This window comes from Carassius auratus, chromosome 14 (assembly GCF_003368295.1).
Source record: "Carassius auratus strain Wakin chromosome 14, ASM336829v1, whole genome shotgun sequence".
NCBI classification, from domain to species: Eukaryota; Metazoa; Chordata; class Actinopteri; order Cypriniformes; family Cyprinidae; genus Carassius; species Carassius auratus.
In genome coordinates this window covers 17,062,930-17,083,438 of record NC_039256.1, presented here as the reverse complement: position 1 = coordinate 17,083,438, position 20,509 = coordinate 17,062,930, and the positions used below count along the sequence as shown (strand labels likewise).

Sequence of the window (20,509 nt, the reverse complement as noted above, 5' to 3'; positions counted from 1 at the left end):
CCGTGCTTATTATATCGAGGGAAAATATAGAAAAAGAAGGATGTGAAACATGATCAGCTTTGCCCTTTTGGCGGTCACACTGCTTAGATTTTTTTAGGGCAATTCGTTTTGGATTTATTGGCGTTTACCGCTGAATGTGTCACGAATATCGAAAACAAAACCAACTTGACCCCGCTCTTTTTGGACCACTTAAAGGAATCGGTGTTTGTTTTTAGTAAAGAGGAAGTGCGAAAACATCCTTTGTAAGCTGGGATCCGCTTGGAGCGATTCGACGAAACATCAGCATCTAAAAAGTGACTGGCTGTCTCTGTCTCTTGCGTGGTCGCTTTTAGAGGAAGAAGGCGTGACTACAGGCAGGCATACAACAATACTGAACTGCACCCATGTCACAGAGCTAACCCAGTCTGAATGCATCGGACGTGATATTAAAGGAAACAACAAGTGCACGCTACAACAAGTTTGTTGGAGCTAAGTTACCCGATGTTAGGCAGCAGAGGAATATGCATTTTTTCTTTCTATGCTGAAGATCATCGCCTGTTCTACAACAACAACAACAAACTCGTAGACTAGAACTAGGAAACGGCCGATACAGCTGTGTTAACCATGACCGTCTGCTAGTTTTCCTGGACGATTTATTCTGGATTAATCTGTGAAATCACCAAACGAGACAACCTGCATCGTTTTAGTCGCCTTAAAGCAGCGCGTGGACGAGTCGGAAACTCGAGCGCCATTGAAGACAAGTAAGCTCGGTTAGTGCGATCATACTTTCCTTATTGGACACAACGATGTCACATTCCACGTAAAATAAAAACGAGAAAACTATGTATTCGTACGTTTGCATGCATGAAGTGCAGACTGTCTTAATTCGGCGTTAAAGCTAAACCGTGTTTCTTTTGTCAGGGGTGCATCCCTGCATTTCCTGTTTGGGGCTTCATCTGCTCGGTCTGTATGCTAGCGATAGCAGCTAATGGCTTGGAAAGTGCATGCGATTTGTTTAGTCATTTTAATGCAACACAACCTCCGTGAATCATTGAGAACCTGTTTAAAGAGCACGAGGGCAAATGCGGATGTTTGCGCGAGCTCCTGTAAAACTTCGGCCTTGCGACTTCTTTGTGCTATTGTTGATATCCACTGCTGGGCCACGGTGACCCTCATAAGTGTTTTATTCATGGGAAATGTGCACTGTCCACATTTGAAACATGAATAATGTTTAAATCGTACCAACAAGCCCTCTCGAGTGGTTATTTTTGATAAAGTGAGGCAGAAGATGTTTGCTGGCGCTCCTTTGTTATTGCTTTGTCTGTGTGGGAGCACATGGTCCTGCACGCTTTTGTTGTTGAAGTTACAGCTCCCCCTCTTTGTGGCAAATCAGCCCAGTATTTCCATTAAACATGGTTTACGCTTCCAGTATGTGAAGATTTGTTGGTATTTTTTATTTCATTTTTAAAAATTTAAATTTTACACATGGTCATGTGTAGCACGATGAGAAGTTTAGACATGCTTGCGTGAATCAATTTACACTCGACTGATTTTGAAAAGAAAAATGCATTTGAAATCTCTCTCTCTCCCTCTCCCTCTCTCTATATATATTCCTCCTGCACATTAAACCAAAAGTGTAGACTAATTTGCTTCATGTTTTGAAAGCCCGTGATTGTCAATACTAAATGATGTGTAACCTATTTGAAAGTGCTATATTAGAATTTAAATATGGAGGATACAAAGGTTTATTTTTTTTTAGTAATATTAAATGAAACGTTAAGCTTTTTCCTCATTTAAAAGTGTCTGTAGTTATGAGGGCTACTTTAATGATGTTTTTTGTGGAACTTGACAGACATGGGTACTATGCATAGGCAATGTATAAGGAACAAGCATTGCCAAAAATGACATGAGGTTGAGTAAATAATGACAGAACTTTGGTAATATTAAGTTAATCTAACATAAGTTGAAATGCACATGTAGCGACTACAAAGGGTTTCATTCAATTCCCAAAACCCATGTTTCTTGTGTTTCAAACAGAGTTCCGACAATCTGAGGCTGTTAGACACAAGTGCCTCTTGCACTTCTGGTCCCCCCACCCCAGGCAGGTGTGACTCGTCCGTACGACGTCACAAATGCGACCATGGGAAGTAGCAGTGAGTAGGCGGCCATCAACAGCCCCCTTAAACCAGAGGAGGGTCGTCGGGGAGCCTTGCATTACACCTCTGCACCTCAGGAGAAGGTGAGGTGACCTTTATCATTCTGAGTTCATTAAAATCATATGCCGAGCATGTATTTACGATATGTTTGTGTTAATGTCCTAGTCCTCCAGTACGACGTCAGTGGGGACAGCGAGATAGACCTGCTGTGCACACTTCCCTACATCAGGATGAGAACTTTCACCACCCTGTCTTCTCCCAGCATCAGCAGATTCCTTTAGATGAGTCCAGGCAATATAGCCACACCAGTGCACCTCCACGCATGCTGCATACTGCCACACAACCCCCCCAACAGAGCTCCATCATGGTGGATCTTCACGAACAGGTATTCATGTTCAACATGTTCAATCCATGTCTTTCATTTTAGACCAAGGGTTTATGTTCACTATTTGATGTTCACTATGTTTAAGAAGTATATAAAAAATAAAAAAAGTTATATCGGTATAAACTAAAATAACAATACAATAAATGTTTGTTCTGTTTTTAGGCTACAGGTGGGCATTTACATTTTAATTTCAGGCCTTGAATGAATATAATACATTTGAAATAAAATAAAATCAATTTAAATATAAATATAGTGTATATATATATATTTTTTTTACCTTTTTGACAGATTTTTTTAATGTTCGGCAACTGGGCTTTTATATTTGTGTTTCAGGCCTTTTAATAGATAGATAGATAGATAGATAGAGATACAGATCAAGTTTGACATATTTTTCATTGTTATTTGGTCAGTTAGGAATTCAGGCCTTTTAATTAATAATAAGAAATAAATAAGAAAAATTAGAACAATCATTTTTTAATTTTCCTAAAGGGAACTGTGGGACCGGACCCTAAACCAAGATGCAGAGCATGAGCATCAAGTTTATACACGAACCAAATTTAAGCAGAAGTTTGTAGTTTGAGACCACTAGCATATAGACAATAATTGTATTACTCAGGCTTAATGTGAAAGTGCTGTATGTAGATTGTAATTATGAATGGCAATTTTTTTTTTTTTTTTTTTTTTTTTACAAATAACCTGAACTTTTTGTGTTGTCCTTCAAGATGCATCAAGGATCCGTTCCGATATCTTACACAGTTACCACGGTGACGACCCATGGTTTTCCCATCCACACCGGGCAACCTATCCCAGCCTGCAATGCTCAGCAGCTCCCAGCATGCTCGGTAATGTTCAGTGGACAGCTCTCTCTGCTCTGCTGCCTTCCTCCTCCAGTGAGTTTGAAAAGGAAGAGCTGGAATCTTAGTGAAGTTTGTGTAGAGCACACCTAACATGTCCCATCGCTCCAGCTTTAATTTAGCCGATCTATGTGTGTCCCAGGCAGCCATTAAGCCCACCTGTCCTCTTAGCCAAAGATACTCAGTTATGAGTGTTGTTCTGTATGTCCCTCTCACGCTTACACATTAGGCACTTTTCACTTTTTGATTTTCATGTAGGCTGTTCCTATGTCTCTAGAATATTTAATGACCTTTTTATGATGCAACTTTTAAGGGGCAATGTGCAACCCCCACTTAAATTTTTTTTTTGTACTGCCACTGCAAGTGTCTGGGGTATTTTATATTTGACATGGATAGCAAAGGTGTACTTTCTGCTAATTGTACCATCTGCTCAAGTCATTGCGTTTGTGTCAACATACCCACCTGTATTTCTTGTGGCCACGGTGATGTACAGTTCAAAGTGTCTTGTGCAGGGCTAGATGCATTTTCAGTCATCTTTGTATTATATATTCTTATTAATGAAGTTGTATAAATGTATGTAGTTATACAGTATATAATAATATTATTTTGATTATTATTGCTTTTATTATAACTATTATAGAAATATTTAACACACACACAAAAAACACATTAGAAGAACAGATATATCCCCCCCCCAAAGTTTTCCCCATGGTTTTGAAATGGTTTATCAGATTCCTAAATAGAGCAGAATAGTGTAAACGTTAGATGTGCTTTACTCCAGAGTATGCTTTCCCAGTATTGTCAGTCATTTCTTAAACTGAACAGCAATTCCGTATTCAAATGCCCAAGCACTTTCTTCATGAGTGTGTGTCTTCTGTGTTAGTGACACTTTGTTGTCTGTTATTTCTCTTTCTCTCTGTTTGTCTGCAGCTCATTCAGGCCTGCACCATGCAGCACCTGCCTGTGTCCTATCAGGCATTTCCACCATTGATCTCCAGTGAGCATTTTATCCTGCACCCCAGTCCACCAGTGCCACCCCACCAGCCTCCTCATCTGCCTCCACTCAACCAGTTTGTCCCCATACAGCCCCAGCACCCGCGCATGGTGAGTGCTGATCGTAATATATATATATATATATATATATATGCACATGCACATGCACGCAATCGCTTTAGCACGCGGCACCACTATGCTAGTGTTTAGCTTAGCACAATTTAGTGCATAGGATCCAAACAGGGAAGAATTTAGAAGCTGCCAAACACTTCCTTGTTTTCCCTATTTAAAGGGGAGATATGATGCTGCTAAAAAGAACATTATTTGGTGTAATGCAATGTGTTCATGTGGTTTAAGGTTCAAAAAACACATTGTTTTCCAAATAAAGCACATTATTGTTTCTTCTCTATGCCACGCCTTCTGAAACGTGTCGATTTTTATAAGGTTCATGAATGACTCGGGATATTGGTTTATTTTGCATCAGAAGTGTAAGGCACATTTATGAACCAAATAAATTAAGTAATTTCAAATGATTCGGTTCGATTTGGTGAACTGGTTCAATCGGTTCACTAAGAAAATCCAATTAAATCTAAATATCTGTCCGCGATCTGGACATCACTAGATGAGACAAAATATGTATTGTGTATTACCGTATACAATGATAAAAGCATTAACAGTTAATCACAACATGAAAATTTTATACCGGCATATCCACACACACACACATACTTATTTTGGTGGTAATTTGGTGTGTAATTTATTAGTAGTGCTGTTCTTTTATATAATAAAACAATAAATTCACTTGAGTTTTGATTCTTCACTATTTTGATTATTTATAATTAAATGAGTTTCTATCCTGACAGATGCAAACAAAAAAATAAGCTTTTTCTTAATAATTTTCACATTATGTCTTATGTAATTATTTAAAAACAAGACTCAAAACCATACATGCATTTATGTGATTGGATGAGCCAATTTAATATTCTCAGTGTTGAGTTTAGTACACTACAGTAATTTAATTACTGTTCAGACAGTGTTATAAGTAAAGCAATCCTTTACAATCTAGAGAAAACAACTGAGTAACAGATCAGTCCCCACAACTGATTGTAATCTTAATAAATAATAATAAATAAATAAAACACTTTGATAATACTACTGTGACAAAATTAATTATTTCTAAAATAGCACACGATTTTATGGTATTAATAGTTGTAATCATATGCTAGAGATATGACTTTTATACACTTTTTCAGCCTCTGCAGAGGGTGGAGAACGAAGTGGATCTGCGAGGAGACCAGCATCCTTTAGGGACATTCTCTTATCCTCCAGCCCACCATCCACCAGCAATGACCCCCTCTGTCCCCCTCCAGTACCTCCCCCAGGAGCCCCTCCATCAAGAGCTACCCTACGGAGTGGTGAGATGTCTTTGCTTTTAAATGTCAACAAAGCATATAAATCATTGTAATCAAGTACAAAAATTATATACTGATTAAAATGATCAGCATTTGCATAAACAGGTAATGACATTAAAGAAAAAATATGCACTTAATATAGATAACAGTGAAGGTTTACTGGTGTTGAATAGTGGTTATAGGTCTGGTTTGGCTTGACAAAAATGGGTTCAAATTCCAGAAAGCAAAGTTAAAGTTTGCGGCAGAATTACTAGTGTCAAATAATGGTGAATAGTAATTATTATTATTATTATATTTTTTTCTAATTTATTTTTATTTTTTGGGATTTTGGCTTGACAAAGCATTGTCAAATAACAAGAAATTGTAAAAACTGTTTAGCTGTTGGCCTATTCGCAGTATATTCAAGTTATGTAGCTTTGTGTTTACAATTGAATGCTACAGAAAAACAGCAAGTTCAACCAGTTAGATAAAATTATGCTTGTGAAGAAAGAAATATGTGCTGAAATGGTGACCATAGCTCAAAGCTTTAGAAGGAAAATTGTCAGTATAAGCCTATGGGAAATGGGCATTTTGATCAAAAACTGTTTGTCCATTCAGTTATGGGCAGCATATACAGCACAACCAGAGTCAGAACAAGTTGAAAGACTGTGCCTAGTTTGGTCAACATGAATGCAAAGTTGGCCCCGTTTATGTACGTTTGTGTTCTTGGTCTTATTATAGATGTGTAAAAGGTAGAAGGAACCATCTGGAATTAACCTACTTTGCCTTTCTATTGATGTTATTTAAATTGAAGGATAATACATCTAAATTTTCCTTTTTTTTTCTCCTAAATTGCCTAAATTGGCCTGGTTTTGGCTTTGTTTTCTGACTGAAAAGCTCTCTACAGTGCTCATAGTATTATGTGTATGTGTATATATATGCCATTTTTGGTTGATCATGTCCAATGCCTGCATGCTATTGGTCAAACTACTTTGAGTCAAGTATGAAACCAAAGGCAAAACCCAGACATTTTGGCAAATTAGAAATCCTAGATGTATGGTCACCCTATTATTGGATAATATTAATCAATTGACAAATAGCCGCAGTTTTACTCTTTTCAGGCAATCCATCCACAGGTGGCTTATTTCTGGTCCAATTTGCATAGTAATCAGGACTAAGGGAGTGTATTTCGCACACTTCATCTTTAGCATGAGGTTGCACCAGGGGGATTGTTCGTGTAGTAGAAATCCTGCCAAAAGTAGCTTTGGATGAGATTTGCTGAATGAATAATAATAATTCAAAAAGTTTTCCTCACGTGTTGTCATCTGTTTCCTTAGCCATATCCGCACATGCTGCCGAGGCGTATAACTGGACAGAGGTATCGATTACAGCAGCCTCTGCCTCCCCCACCCCCTCCACCGCCCTACTACCCTGGCTTCTTACCATACTTCCTGTGAGAGTCTCTTCTATTCTTTATATTACAAATCACATGCGTTTTGCTTTTGGGAATGTTTAATTTTCTACTAATGCACATTGGACTGATATGATTTTTAAAGCCTTTGTGATCTTTTTTTCTACTGTAGTAACAAAAAAGGTGTGCATGTTAATGATGTATGTGTTTGTGACCTGAAAACAGCTCGATGCTTCCTGTGCCTCCAACTGCTGTTGGTCCTGCTATCAGTCTGGACTTGGATGTAGATGATGTGGAGATGGAAAATTATGAGGTAAATAGAAAACCTTCCAAGGGTGGGTGATGGAGTTATAACCTGACTTGTCCAAAAAAAAAAAAAAGCCTCTGATGGTTTTCACATAAAGTCTGTTCTAAAACCAAGTGAACTTCCTCACTGGCGTCTACTGTCTGTAGCTAGCTTATGTCTAACGTTTATACACCCATATTTGCAAGTAAAAGTCATTTGTTTTCAATAAGAATGACTCTGTGGGCATGTGCAGTGATGCAACAAAGTTGAAAAAGGTTAGCTTTATAGAATTAGCAAGTTACTTTATAGAATTAAAGCTAATTTTGGAACTGAGATAATCTCATTATCTTGTGAAGAGTTTTGAACACCTGTGATTTCTCTTTCAGGCGTTATTAAACCTTGCTGAGAGACTCGGAGAAGCGAAACCTCGAGGACTAACGAAAGCTGATATAGAGCAACTTCCGTCCTACAGGTTCAATTTAGAAAACCACCAATCTGAACAGACTCTGTAAGTGTTCTCTGTTCTGTGTGCCCTCGGTTATATAATCTTGAAGGTTTGATTGTGACTTGGTGTTGATGATGCATTGTATTTAATTTTCTCACAGGTGTGTTGTATGCTTTTGTGATTTTGAGTCGAGGCAGCTACTTCGAGTCTTACCCTGCAACCACGAATTTCATGCAAAATGTGTGGACAAGTGGTTAAAGGTAAGTATGTTGTTTTAATGCACAAAATCTGCAATAACTAAAGGTGAAACCCTGTTAATATTAGTGTTTGACTGCTACAGGTTTTAAAAATGCTTATGTAGACTTGTAAAAAATATGAGATCAGCAAGATATTTGAACATTTTGATTTAAAAGATATATTTGTAGCTATAGCCAACAATACAAGCCAATAGCTAACAAGGATATTGTAGAAATTAATCCGTAACATGTCTTGCAGACCAATCGCACCTGTCCAATCTGTCGAGCCGACGCATCTGAAGTTCACCGCGAAGTGGAATGAGTTCAGGTTTTTGTCCTTCACTGGAAAACAGCACAAATCCTTGAGCGTGTTCTGTGAGTGGGGACACCTGATCTCCAGCCAAACGCAAATCTACCCCCCAACCCCGCTCCCAACCCCACCTCTACAATAAGCAATCTTGAAATTTGTACGAAACCTGTTTGACCTCTGCTGTTCGTCATTGTGCGAGTTTCATGAAAGCTACTGCCGCGTATAGCCACTTCGGAGTTCTGGAATTGTGACCTTTTTTTGGGGGTGGAGTTCTTTTCATCTTTCTTTTTGCATTTCCCTGCCCTTGTTTCGCAGATTCCAAAGATAACCTGTAATACGTGTTGTGTTGGCATATTCGTTTACACAATTGAATATTCTCTAGTTGTTTGATCACAGATTATTAAAATCGTGCTTAAGCGTCATAAGGAACTGGGGGAGTGGGCCTGGATGATGGTGTTTTTTTGCTTTACTGTGCAATCAGACGAGTCTGTAGGATGCGGCCGCTCCAGCGGGGAACGACCATCATAGATGCATGTCTGTATAAGTGACGGGCTGAGGGACTTGTTAATAATCTATGTTTTGCAATAATGTATTGATCATTTGAATATCTTAATCCCGATTCTCTTTTATCTGCGAATGCTGTTGTGAAGAAGTGACTTTGAGTGGTTCAGAGTTTGAAGGCCTGAGGTTAAAGAGGGAAACGTAGACAAAAAGGACTGCGAAAGGACAGCCGTGAATCCATTGGGAAAACCGCTGGGCTTTCACCACAGTCGTAGAGACATTAAAGAAACTGTGGTGTTTTTTCGCTTTTGCTGTTGAGGCCAGTCGAACTGGCCCATGAGAACACAGGGACGAGGACAGCACACTGCCTCTGTCAGCTCCCACATGGCTGCACTGCACAACCCCCATCGATTCTGGACTCCGCTCCCTCACACTCAGCTAGATCCAGGAGAACATCTCACGGGCCTCGCACGCACTGTTCTTTTAGACTAGCAATATTTGAATTTAAGACATCCACCGCATTTCAGCCACAAGAGGAACGTCGGATGGCCTCCGTCTTGCCATTCTCATGTCCGGAGGCCAAGGAGTTCGCATTCGCCTGTCCAGAATGACTTTTGGGGAAATGGTGGAACACTTTGCGGAAAGCAATATGTGCAATGAGTGTGTGAAGTGAACGCAACGTTTGACCTGATTTTGGAGGACTAGGCTTTTTGTTTTTCCTCATTCGTGAGCCAAATAATCAATATACTCTACAAGATTTTTAGCTCTGCCTTCTCAAGACCTTGACAAGCACAAACCTGTTACTAATCTTCAGACATCCTTTGTCAGTTCCTCTTTTAAAAGTGCGTTTTTTTTTTTTGGAAGTGGTGTTATTTATTTCTTCTTTCGCAAGAGTTTTTGAAGGATTCGGTTGGAATGCTAAAACATCTTTAGCGCGTTTTAGTTTGCCTCTGGTTGTCAGGTCTCAGGCCGTGTTCACAGTGTAAAGTGATGTGAAAAAAAACAAACAAAAAAAAAAAACATTGTATGCATAGCCTTGGTGTGTAAGGTTGCAAATTATCGTCTTGTTTTTAAGACAAAAGAATGTTGAAACCCTCTGTATTTCTAGTTACGCCCTCTCCTGAGTGCCAGTTGACTGTAGTCGTTCCACGAAGATCCCGGATAGGACTCGAAACGGCAGAGATGGAGCGTTAGGGTCGTTTAAAGAAAAAAAATGCACTGTAAAACGCTTAACTCGTGGTTCACTCGATTCCAAAAAACAAACCTGAACGTTGTTCGGGGGAAAACTATGAAATATTAGGTTTTTTTTTTTTTTTGGTTCCCTAAGTACTTTAATTATAGGACTTTTAAATATATATATTCATGAGTCGTTTGTCCACTGAATAGTCATTGTAACTCAATAGACACACTGGCTTTTTCGGGTAAAGGGACTCTCTTAAGAGAATGTGAGTATCTTGTGTTTGCGTGCCAGGTTTTAAAAAAAAGCCATTGTAATGAATTTAATCCACACTTTTGATAAGTAATCTATGTATACATATCTGTTCACTGGCATATATTTTGAGTATAACGGGGGAAAAAAAATAACTCAGGGCCTCTCTGTAATTGAAAAATAAAGGAAAACAGTCCATTTCAAATGGGATTGACGCCATGGAGATATATTTGGGTATTCGGGGGTTGTTTTCCTCAGGCCATGCATATTTAAATGTAATCAACTGAACTAATATTCCTTTTATAAATAGTGGTGAATATTATTCCATTATAAGACCGGCATGCAAAGAAAAAAAAAAAAGATGAAGTGACATGTTGTATCACGTGAGAATAGGCTTTTCGTCACTGCAGCTGATCATTAGCGTATGTTACTCGAACCTGTTTTCCAGCCGTTGCGTTTTTCCGTGTTCTTGTTCTTGAACCACACATAAAGGTTGTAATCCCGTTGAAAAACGTGCCACGGTGCACACTGTCCTACCTAGACCACTTCCAAGACTATTCTTACAGTGTTTGCATGATTTAAGGATTTAAAAAAATGAAAAAAAGTCAAAAAATCAAATCTGTATTTTCAGTGAAAGATATCTAGGGAGGGGTGGGCAAGTATTTAATTGTGCACAATATGCATGCATGTCTAACCAGGTCCCAACTGGTTTTTAGGTAGATCTAGTTGGCTTTGGGTTCTGGGTGTAGGGGACTTTCTGCTCAGCTGATAACTGCCATGCACTGTACTGCACACATTTGTAATAGAACCGAATGACTACAAGATTTTATTGTGCTTGTACTTGCAAAAGAAAAAGAAGAAAAAACTTTAAAGACTAATAATATAGGATGTTTAAAATAACACGTTAAGCTTGATGCCAGTGGGAAGACGGTGGCTTTTTGAAGTGGAAAAATGTGTTTTGATAGGCTCCTCACCACATTTGTGCTTCTATTGTTGCCTCAGTTACTGACACACTTGCCTGGAATCTAGAAAATGGAAAGCCATATAGTTAAAAGGTGCTAGATATTCATTCTATATTTAGGTGTAATGCTACATTCACGTAAGAGAATGCAATAGTTTGTTATGGGTCTCTATTCATACAGCATGCAGTGCTAATAGTACCCTCACGGTGGTCAGAAACAGTTAATAACATTATCAACAGGGGTTTCAATTAAGAAAACAAACAGAAAAAAAAGATAACTATTTAGCTTTACTTGTATGTGCTGGTAGACCGTTTTAAAGGATACTATTATTTTACTGCCTGAGTGATCAGATTCTATACATCTGCCTTAAATCGAAGTAGTAGGAGGTTTTGTGGTGGTTAAAAAAACACGGCGTTATCACTCATTCACCAAAACGGTCAGAAATATATGTACCTGTTGTACGGTTCTCTGTACCCTGAGCATCTGTAACTGGTATGGTTTAAAAATAAGTTGTTGATATACACGCAAGCACTTTTGCTTGGGGTAACCGGCTGTGGGTTATTTCTAATATATCCTTATTTAGATTTATAAAGGAATTTTTCACAATAACCAAGATTCCTTGAAAACCTCAGTGTTACCTGTATTGAATTACTAAAAAGAAAGAAAAGAAAAAAACCTTATGAGTTATAATGATAAATAGAATCTTGTAGTCTTTCTGTGATTCAACTAATAAATAATCTCACAGCTTGTGTGGTGGAAAATTGTGTTCCAATAAGCAGCTAAATACTTTAGGATTTGTGATTTGTTGATCGCTCCATAGACGCCACTGATTGTTTACCAATGATTTCTTGCTGTGGTGGGATAGTGGATTGTTTACTGTTCTATTCTCCTCCTGGCCCTCAGGGGTCAGTCATTGCCTGAACTCCAGACTACCCAGCCAACAACAGGGCCAGGGGCATGTGTTCTGTATTAGGAAGATATTTTGCTTTGGTACTTGCACATTTACAGTTACCTCATTTTTGCCATGTTTGTATTTGAAAAAAGAAAAAGAAAAAAAAAACAATAAAAAAAATGAAATAAAAAAAGCTAATATATATTATATATAGGAAATGGTTCTTAATGCTATAATTTTTTTTTTCATTCCATTGGAATCATTGTTTGTAGCATTTAACATATAACTAGTTATAGTGTATTATAAATACATCTGTATACTGATTGAAATTTTTAAGATTTGTACTTTTTTTAAATGAAAGTTGCTAGTTCTGCTTTACTGAGTAGTGCAATCATATTTTTTTTTTTTTTTAATTGTGGCTAATTGGAGAGGGTTGTTCACTAATAAATGTGTGATGTATACTCATACTAAACTGACTAAAGTAATCACTGCTTTAAACGTATTGAGCAATACAGATGTGTTGCGGTTCAGTTACTTGTCTGAAGGTTTCTGTCTCTCAAAAGAGGTGAATATCATAAAGATTGTTTGGCTTATTTTTTCCCCATTTAAACAAAAGCAATAAACCTAAATCAGATTAGATGGCGCATGTTGAATTTAATGTGGATGTAAACAAGGCTGTCTTTTCAATGGCACACACTACATATTTTAGAATTGTTTTACTGAGTTTTTGTCTGAATATATTATTGCGCGAATGTATAAGTTATGGCACTGCATTTCTGTCACTCGCAGCCTTGTTTTCATTCCTGTCAAAAATTTAATATTGCACTACTCTGAGCAAGTTCTATAATATGTTTTGTATAAAACATTACTCCACAAAAATGTATATATTGCCACCATATCAGTTATAAGTCAGTATCAGCCTCTTTTGTTGTTAAATTTGTTTTAGGAATAAATTATACATTGTTTTAGGATGATCTAGGACAGCCATAGATTTATTTTCTTGTAAAAAAAAAAGTGTAACTTTACAGTTTCAGATCACACACACGGCTGTCTGGAACATAACCAAAATAAGCATTATAATTGATTGGTCTTGTTTCTGTGTGTGTTTTTCGATCGCAGATTTCAGATTGAACATTCATGCAGTATTATCATACATTAAAATGTGGCCTTTATTTATCTCTATCATACAAAAACATTTAAAGTATATTTAAAAGATTTAAAAGTCATATGCTTAATATGTCATAAAGATATTATCGTATTAGCTATGAGTGCTTTTACCCATTCAGAATTTTTCTTAAAACAATCTTTTTTTGCATTGAGACATTATCATTGAATTCATATTCTCAATGCTCATCATTGCTATGATACAATAATATAAACCAACCAATGTGGTCATGATTTATTAGTCACAATATAGGCAGTATAACATACTACCATTGTATATAAATGTTGTACATTTTTTCTGCGTTTAAATAATGTGAAAATAGTGTCACAGTGAAAAAAGAAAAAAAAACTATTGGTAGGTGAAATGTGACCCCATCTTCTGACCAGCTTTATGAGATTCATCCTAATAGTTCAAACTCATATTCAAACAGACTTAATGTAATTTGGGTTACTGCCTCTCCAATTACTTTAAACAATTTTACAATTAATCTTTAAAGTCATTATTTAGCATATTTTATTTCCACATACATTAAAATTGTCATGGCTTCAGGTCTGTGCAGTAGGCTCCAATGCAAATGTTGAACAAGCTTAAACCAAAACATTGTTAGTCAAACCACAACAACATTTTAAAATGTTTAATTTAGGATTGGAAAATGACATCTTTACATGACCAGACCCATCAGATGGACGACGGGCAACATAGGCATCTATGAATTACCACAGGCACACTATGGGCAGGACTTGCACTATACTCTATGTAGACAAAGCCACATGGAAAAGCTGTGGCCTTTCGTATTCTTATTTGAATTCACCTGAACTGCAAGCAGCCCATCCTATCCTTTGCCGACAACTCTCCTTTGGTCATTAGATGAGATACATTATATGGTCGACTTTGATTTGCATTAAAAAAAGAAAAGAAAAAGATAACTCCGCTGTAGCTTCCAGGCTTGTCCTTAAATATGTAGGTCGTTTATTTACAGGGCCGTTCACCTTGCACTCATTTAACGGAACAAAACTTCACTGCAGGGAAGGATGGGTTATTTATTTTTTTCCCTTTTTAAATTCGGTAAAAGGTTTATCTGAGTGACACCTCGTCCAGGCCATTAAACAGAAGAACAAACTGGAGGGGAGGCGGGACTCGAGTAGTGAGCAGGGGGGTTAGCTAAATGTCAATCGTCTGTGAGGTCCTGGACAAAGAGGACTTCTGACCGGCTCAGACCGGCCTCCATCAGAGTGGGAGGATTGGGCCGCTCTTCTGTCGGCAGGCAAGGCAGGACCCGGCGTGGGAAATTCGTCACTATTTGGAATTTCTCAGGGGTCTCTTTCAATGAAAACAGGAAGTCGTGTATTACCTAAAGGGGTGGTGGGGGGATATTGAGACATTTTAGACACTGGTTTTCAGTTCAAAATACATTTTTTTTTAAATATTAGGCATCATGTAATACAATAAGACTACGCCTTGTTTTTACTCAAACCCTGAAAACAGAGAGTCTTCTGAGCCGGTTTTCTTATCTTTAACCACAGACACTGATATCATACTGTTATATGGTGCTCCAAAATGCAAAAAAAAAAAAAAAGAGAAAGCAGATGAAGTTTTTTTTTACCGTCAATGACTGGCTGAAGAGGAATCTCCTCTCCACGCGGGTATCGTTGGGCAATTTGAACACTATTTTGACACTGTCTGGGTCGTCCAGGGGTGGCTCAGGAGGAAGACACTCAGACTTGCGCTCCTTCTCTTCTTCCAGTGTCTATAATTACACAAGCATTAGAAAGTCATTAAATGCGATTAGTCCTAGCTACAGAAATGTGTCAACTGACGGGCATCATGAACAGTTAGTTGTGATGTGCAAAGAAATACCGCAGGTTTTAAAGGGGTCATATGATGCAATTTTTTCCTTTCTCTTTGGAGTGTTTTAAGCTGTTTATGCATAGATAAGATTCCTAAAGATGCAAAGACTAAAGTCTGAAACCCAAATAGATAATCTTTATAAAACATTTAAACATGCCCCCACTCACTTTTCTCACTTTAGTATTGTTGCTGCCGGCCTGCCGCCACCATGTTGTGGAGATGCTGTGTCATTGTGAAAGCGAAAGTACTTTGTTTGGTATTCCAAAAGAGGACACAACTAGGAATGAGTGGTTAAGTCGTATTTGCAACGCTGTTCCAGAGCAGTTCAACCCAAATATTCAGATGCAGTGCGTTTTATAGAGGACTGTTTCCTGAACCAGTAGACTACAATGCTTCTGTGCTCAACAGCTTCTTCTATAAAGTGGGGAAATTCCAGTTTTGCAAGGACAGTCTGGGCTTCTGACTTAGTCTTTAATTACGTTTTCATATTTAAAGAATTTGGCACTGATTATTCAAATGCGAGTTTTAATTAGAGTATTAAGTAGCACTTGTTTGTCATTTCTCCATGGATTTATGTTTACGTGTCACGATTTGCAACATAACATTTAAAAAAGACAGTATAAGTCATTATAATCAGTAATTATGTCCACACTGGTTGCAACAAATGCCTCGTTTGTAATGGGTTCTATTGGCTTTGTGTCATCATGCCGGGAGACGGCATCACAGGCTACATTTACATGCAACCAAATAATAAATTTCTAATCGGATTGACGCCTCAATCGGACTGAAAAGCCTTCATGTAAACACCTTAATCGATCCTACTGAGCTTGATCGGAATGAATTTTCGATTTGATTTAAGGGGGTGGTTTATTCCTCTTCATCCAGGTGGATGCTGCACACTGGTGATGCATGAGATTAACCCCGTCTATATAAAAGTACCCAGAAAAGATCAAATAACATAATGATATCTGAGGGACGTAACATTTCAGTCACATGCTTGAGGTATTCGGCCAATCACAACACACTGGATAGCTGGCCAATCAGAGCACTCCTCACTTTTCAGATGCATCTAATTAAATTTTTAAAAATCGATGCGTTTCAGAAAGGCGGGGCATAGATGAACAACAATAATGCACACTTGCACAGTATGTGAAGTATTTTTTTTACTTTAAACTGCAAAAACATTTCATCACACCAAATGATGGCAGCTATCCAGCGTATTGAGTGGAAATGCTACTCCCCTTTCCATACTGTGATGCCGTGTCCTGGTGCGGCAAGACAAAAACAAAAACCCATTATAAACGAGGCATTTGTTGCATAATGACTTATACTGTCTTTTTACACATTGCGTATCATGCTGCGTAAACATAAAAACTTATCTGCATTTGTGATCGGACAAACAACAAGCACTACTCTACACTGTTCAAAACTCACATTTGAATCATCAGTGTCAAATTACTGAAATATGTAAACGTACTTACAGACTGTGAGTCAGACTCAGAAGCAGACTGTTCTTGCAAAGTTGGAACTGACTAACTTTATAGAAACAGACAGCAGTGTTGTAGGCTACTCACAGGAAACAGTCCACATCCTCCATAAAATGTGTTGCACTCATCTAAATATTTGGGTTGAACTGTTCTGGAACAATGTTGTAAATACAACTTTACACTGTTTTCTAGTTGTATCCTCTTTTGTAAGTCCAAACAAAGTAGTTTCGCTTTCACAACGAAACACACAGCGACTCCACAACATGGTGGCAGCGGCAACAGTAAGAATAAAAGTTACTCCTTCTTTCTTTGCGTGAACACTTGGGCAGCATTCTGCAAATCTTCCCACATCATGATATAGACCTTTTAGGTAGGAGTGGTTGACTCTTAACGTTTATAAAGAATATCTCTTTGGATTTGACCCTTTAGTCTCTGCAACTTCACAGATCTTCTTTATTCACCAAGAGCTTGTAACACTCCAAAGGAAAAATAATATGACCCCTTTAAACGACTGACAGAAATGGTAATTGTCAAATAATTTTCTACATGTATTTTTCGTGACATAATATCAAATCACTCACTCTTCGTCTCCTCTCTTCAGCAAGGATGCTCTGGCGAGCCATCTCCTCCTCTTGACGCTTCTGCTCTTCTTCTTCTCTTTTCTTTCTGTCTTTTTCCTGGTCTGCACGTAGGGATACCAGGTACGCTTCATCTTGCTGCTGCCTCAGTACCTGCGTCTGATTCCTCTCCTCCCTGGAGACAGACAGATAGAGATATTAATCAATAATAATAAATAATCTAAATAAAACAGTTTCGTTTTATGTAATAATTAAATGCCTTTCACACATCGGGTGAGTCTCCATTCTTCAGAAAGCAAACCAAAATCTCACCTCTCCAGTCGTTCAGACATAATATATGTCTGGTTTGCCTCCATGATGAAGGTTAGCTGGTTGACAAAATCCTCAGGCTGGATCAGCCCCTCCAGTCTCCCAACAACTGTCATTTTGCGGTCCTTCAGCATGATCATCGCCAGGAAGGGATAGCTGTTCTCACGCAGAGCCTGAGAGACTGAACACACAACAAAGACAAGATAATCAGCTCAAACCACATCTTCTGAGATAACAATGACACCACAAGGAATTAATCAGAGACTGGGAAGTGAAGTTGATGTCAAGCTAGTAACCTCTGTAACCCTCTGGCCTGCTGGTGGAACATGCCCAAAACAGCATCCTTGTGTTAATGAAGGTCAGCACCTCTTCTGAACATAATGTGGTTCTGACAAATAGACAAGAGCTCTGGTTATGAGATAAGAAGCTCGCCAGATGTGAATGTGTATAGAGGAGAGCATTCCAACTTAAAACCTACCTGCAGAACTCATCTGTGTCCTGGTGATCATCTCCATGAAGATAAACCAACAAGTAGCGGAGTTCTTGCTTGGCGTCATTCAGAGCCTAGAAGAAAATACAAATTCAATGGATTCAAAATTTTAAGGACATTTTTGGATTTACTTAATGCAAGATGTTTCAGTCTTCAGGTGTCTGCCTGGTAAATAGGTCAAATACATGAAGAGTTAAATGTACTTCATCTTTATTCTATATTAGCGTACCTGACTGTATGTTCCCTGGTAGAATACAGGATGTGATCGACCATATTTCTCCTCAAAACTGTGAATAAAGGACATGACATCTCCAACAGGATCTGTGACACGACCCCTTGGATCCGGTCGAATGAATCTCAGGGCAAATCTGAAGAATTTGAGAGAAGAAAAAAAAAAACTTCAATAGAATACTAGTTAGCACTGTAGTGTGAACTATTATGAATTAATATTAGATTTACTGCTTTAATACCTGAATGCGTCCATAAATGTATAATACGTAAACCTGAAGGGAAGCATTATCAAGTAGTAACTCCAACCTAATAATCCCTGTAAAAGAGAAAAAAATATTTCTATAAGCAGCTAATTTCAATTTATAGAGAAGCACATTCCAATGTCTGTCATAGTGCTGCTATTTTAATAGGACAGGCCTAAACTGTCTTCATGTCATACCAGGTTGAAACCAGAACCTTTCCTAGGCATTTGACTATTTACCACATCTAGATATAAATGTTTCTTCTTGTTCTTGTTTCTAAAAACCGAAAGAGCTTCTTACTCTAGGTTGTGGTCTTGAGACGATATAGCTATACACTCTGTGGTCTGTTGTGTTGACCTGTAATGGTCTGGCGGGCGGCGGGTTGAAGACACTCGGAACTCCTTCTTGCTCATTTAGTCTGTCTTGTACTGCGGCCTGTAAAGAAAAAATCCCCATTAATTCCAATAATTATAATAAGGTTCCTAATACAAGAGAATGAAAGGATCCATTCATTTGGTTTACCACCTCAATGTTCCAATTGTGTTGTTCTAATGTGCGCCGACACTGGTCCATAGACTCCAAGCCTGTCAGGTCCTGAATAATAAGAACAGATCTCGTGTTTACACACAAAAGAAAAGTGATGAAATCTATACGTCAAAAGTTAAACTAAACTATCCTGTTGCATGACATGTTTATAAAATGTGACATGTTTTGATAATTAATGAAACATTTGGGTGGCAATATGTTCATACAATTCTAGATTAAGAGTGTTTTCAAGATCAGTTATCATTCAAAAGATTATTTTTCTTTTATATTACTTGAGAGTAGATGAGGAACAAGTACACTTCTCCAATGATAGTTGCAACCAGTTAAATTATATATATATATATATATATATATATATATATATATATATATATATATATATATATATATATATATATATATATTTTTTTTTTTTTTTTTTTTTTTTTTTTTAATATAATCCCCTAAATTTACCAAGTTAAAAACTGAAGTATTACCAGACTAGAGGCAGATTAGTAGTGTTTCTCAAAACCTAGTATAGAGTCTAGTCTAGTTGTTCCCCATCTGTCTGACATAAAACCTAGAATGCAGCCTAACTAGGGAGCACCTTGAGCATCATAGGCGCACTTTACTTTGACCAAATCTGCTGTGTAGGAAGGCAGCTCTCTAGGTTTTGTGACACAACCAATGTCTCACTGTCTACCTGACAGCTGATATTTCAACTAAAACAAAAAACACCTGTATACAGGAGAAAGTCTTTATATGAGCATAGAGCAAAAGGATATTTTTCAGATTAAGTCTGCATTTATTAGATAAACTAAAGCTGGTTTCAGTTGATTAAAAACTAACGAGCTTTACGGCAGTTAGCTCGCTGACTGGTCATTTATACTTAAACCTGCTGAGCTGGACACCGCGAACACTATTTTTCTTATAATTGAGTTTATAAAAGACCGAAACAGTATGTGGTAACAGGACAATCTAGTTGATACCTGAAACTGAAGGAGTTTTTCAGTTTGAGCCTGAGATAATTCCTGCTCTTCTGGCGCCGCCATCTTACCTCACCGAGCCCTAACAAAACGCGATGACGTTTAAAACGTGCTGACATGACCAACACTTTCAACATTCAACGATCGTTTCTTTCTTTCTTTTTGCGCCGCCTGCTGCGCAGGAGTTGTGTGGCGCTTGTTTTACCTTCATTTGTTTCTACAAATGAAAATATTAATTTAGAATGTAAATAAACAATAAACAGCTTCCTTTTGTTATCTTAAAGTGAACATTAAGTGCAGTTAGTAACCACAACTGATTAGATCATGTATATGTTATACAATCGTATTGCGGGTAAAACACATCCTATTGGAAAAAAAAAAAATATTGTGTTCCTGTAGCTCAAGTGGTAGAGCATTA

At 37.8% G+C, this 20,509-nt stretch overlaps 2 protein-coding genes across 5 annotated transcripts in view; one reads left to right on the top strand and one right to left on the bottom strand.

The window, feature by feature from the left end:
• LOC113113858 (RING finger protein 44) overlaps nucleotides 1–12,867 on the top strand; it is a 1,123,463-nt gene extending 1,110,596 nt beyond the window's left edge. The window contains exons 1-11 of one of the 4 annotated variants that reach the window (XM_026280378.1): nucleotides 325–740; nucleotides 2,017–2,218; nucleotides 2,301–2,520; nucleotides 3,243–3,410; nucleotides 4,305–4,478; nucleotides 5,621–5,782; nucleotides 7,096–7,211; nucleotides 7,395–7,482; nucleotides 7,842–7,963; nucleotides 8,061–8,160; nucleotides 8,396–12,867. In XM_026280378.1, coding sequence (XP_026136163.1) covers nucleotides 2,112–2,218; nucleotides 2,301–2,520; nucleotides 3,243–3,410; nucleotides 4,305–4,478; nucleotides 5,621–5,782; nucleotides 7,096–7,211; nucleotides 7,395–7,482; nucleotides 7,842–7,963; nucleotides 8,061–8,160; nucleotides 8,396–8,458 — 1,320 coding nt within the window. In that variant the 5' untranslated portion in view covers nucleotides 325–740; nucleotides 2,017–2,111 and the 3' untranslated portion in view covers nucleotides 8,459–12,867. Of the gene's footprint in view, nucleotides 1–324; nucleotides 750–2,016; nucleotides 2,219–2,300; nucleotides 2,521–3,242; nucleotides 3,411–4,304; nucleotides 4,479–5,620; nucleotides 5,783–7,095; nucleotides 7,212–7,394; nucleotides 7,483–7,841; nucleotides 7,964–8,060; nucleotides 8,161–8,395 lie in introns of those variants that run through there. The other 3 variants (XM_026280376.1, XM_026280379.1, XM_026280377.1) reach the window with 3 other exon arrangements.
• Nucleotides 12,868–13,884: 1,017 nt separating this feature from the next.
• LOC113113857 (FAS-associated factor 2-like) lies at nucleotides 13,885–20,241 on the bottom strand. Its single transcript, XM_026280374.1, has 11 exons — nucleotides 20,095–20,241; nucleotides 19,106–19,174; nucleotides 18,881–19,015; nucleotides 18,578–18,654; nucleotides 18,337–18,475; nucleotides 18,096–18,181; nucleotides 17,914–18,005; nucleotides 17,621–17,798; nucleotides 17,312–17,483; nucleotides 14,999–15,142; nucleotides 13,885–14,746 (listed from the first exon to the last, which is right to left on the bottom strand). Exons 1-11 carry the CDS (start codon nucleotides 20,155–20,157, stop codon nucleotides 14,564–14,566), a joined length of 1,338 nt encoding a protein of 445 aa, XP_026136159.1. The 5' UTR covers nucleotides 20,158–20,241; the 3' UTR covers nucleotides 13,885–14,563.
• Between the last annotated feature and the right edge of the window lie 268 nt (nucleotides 20,242–20,509).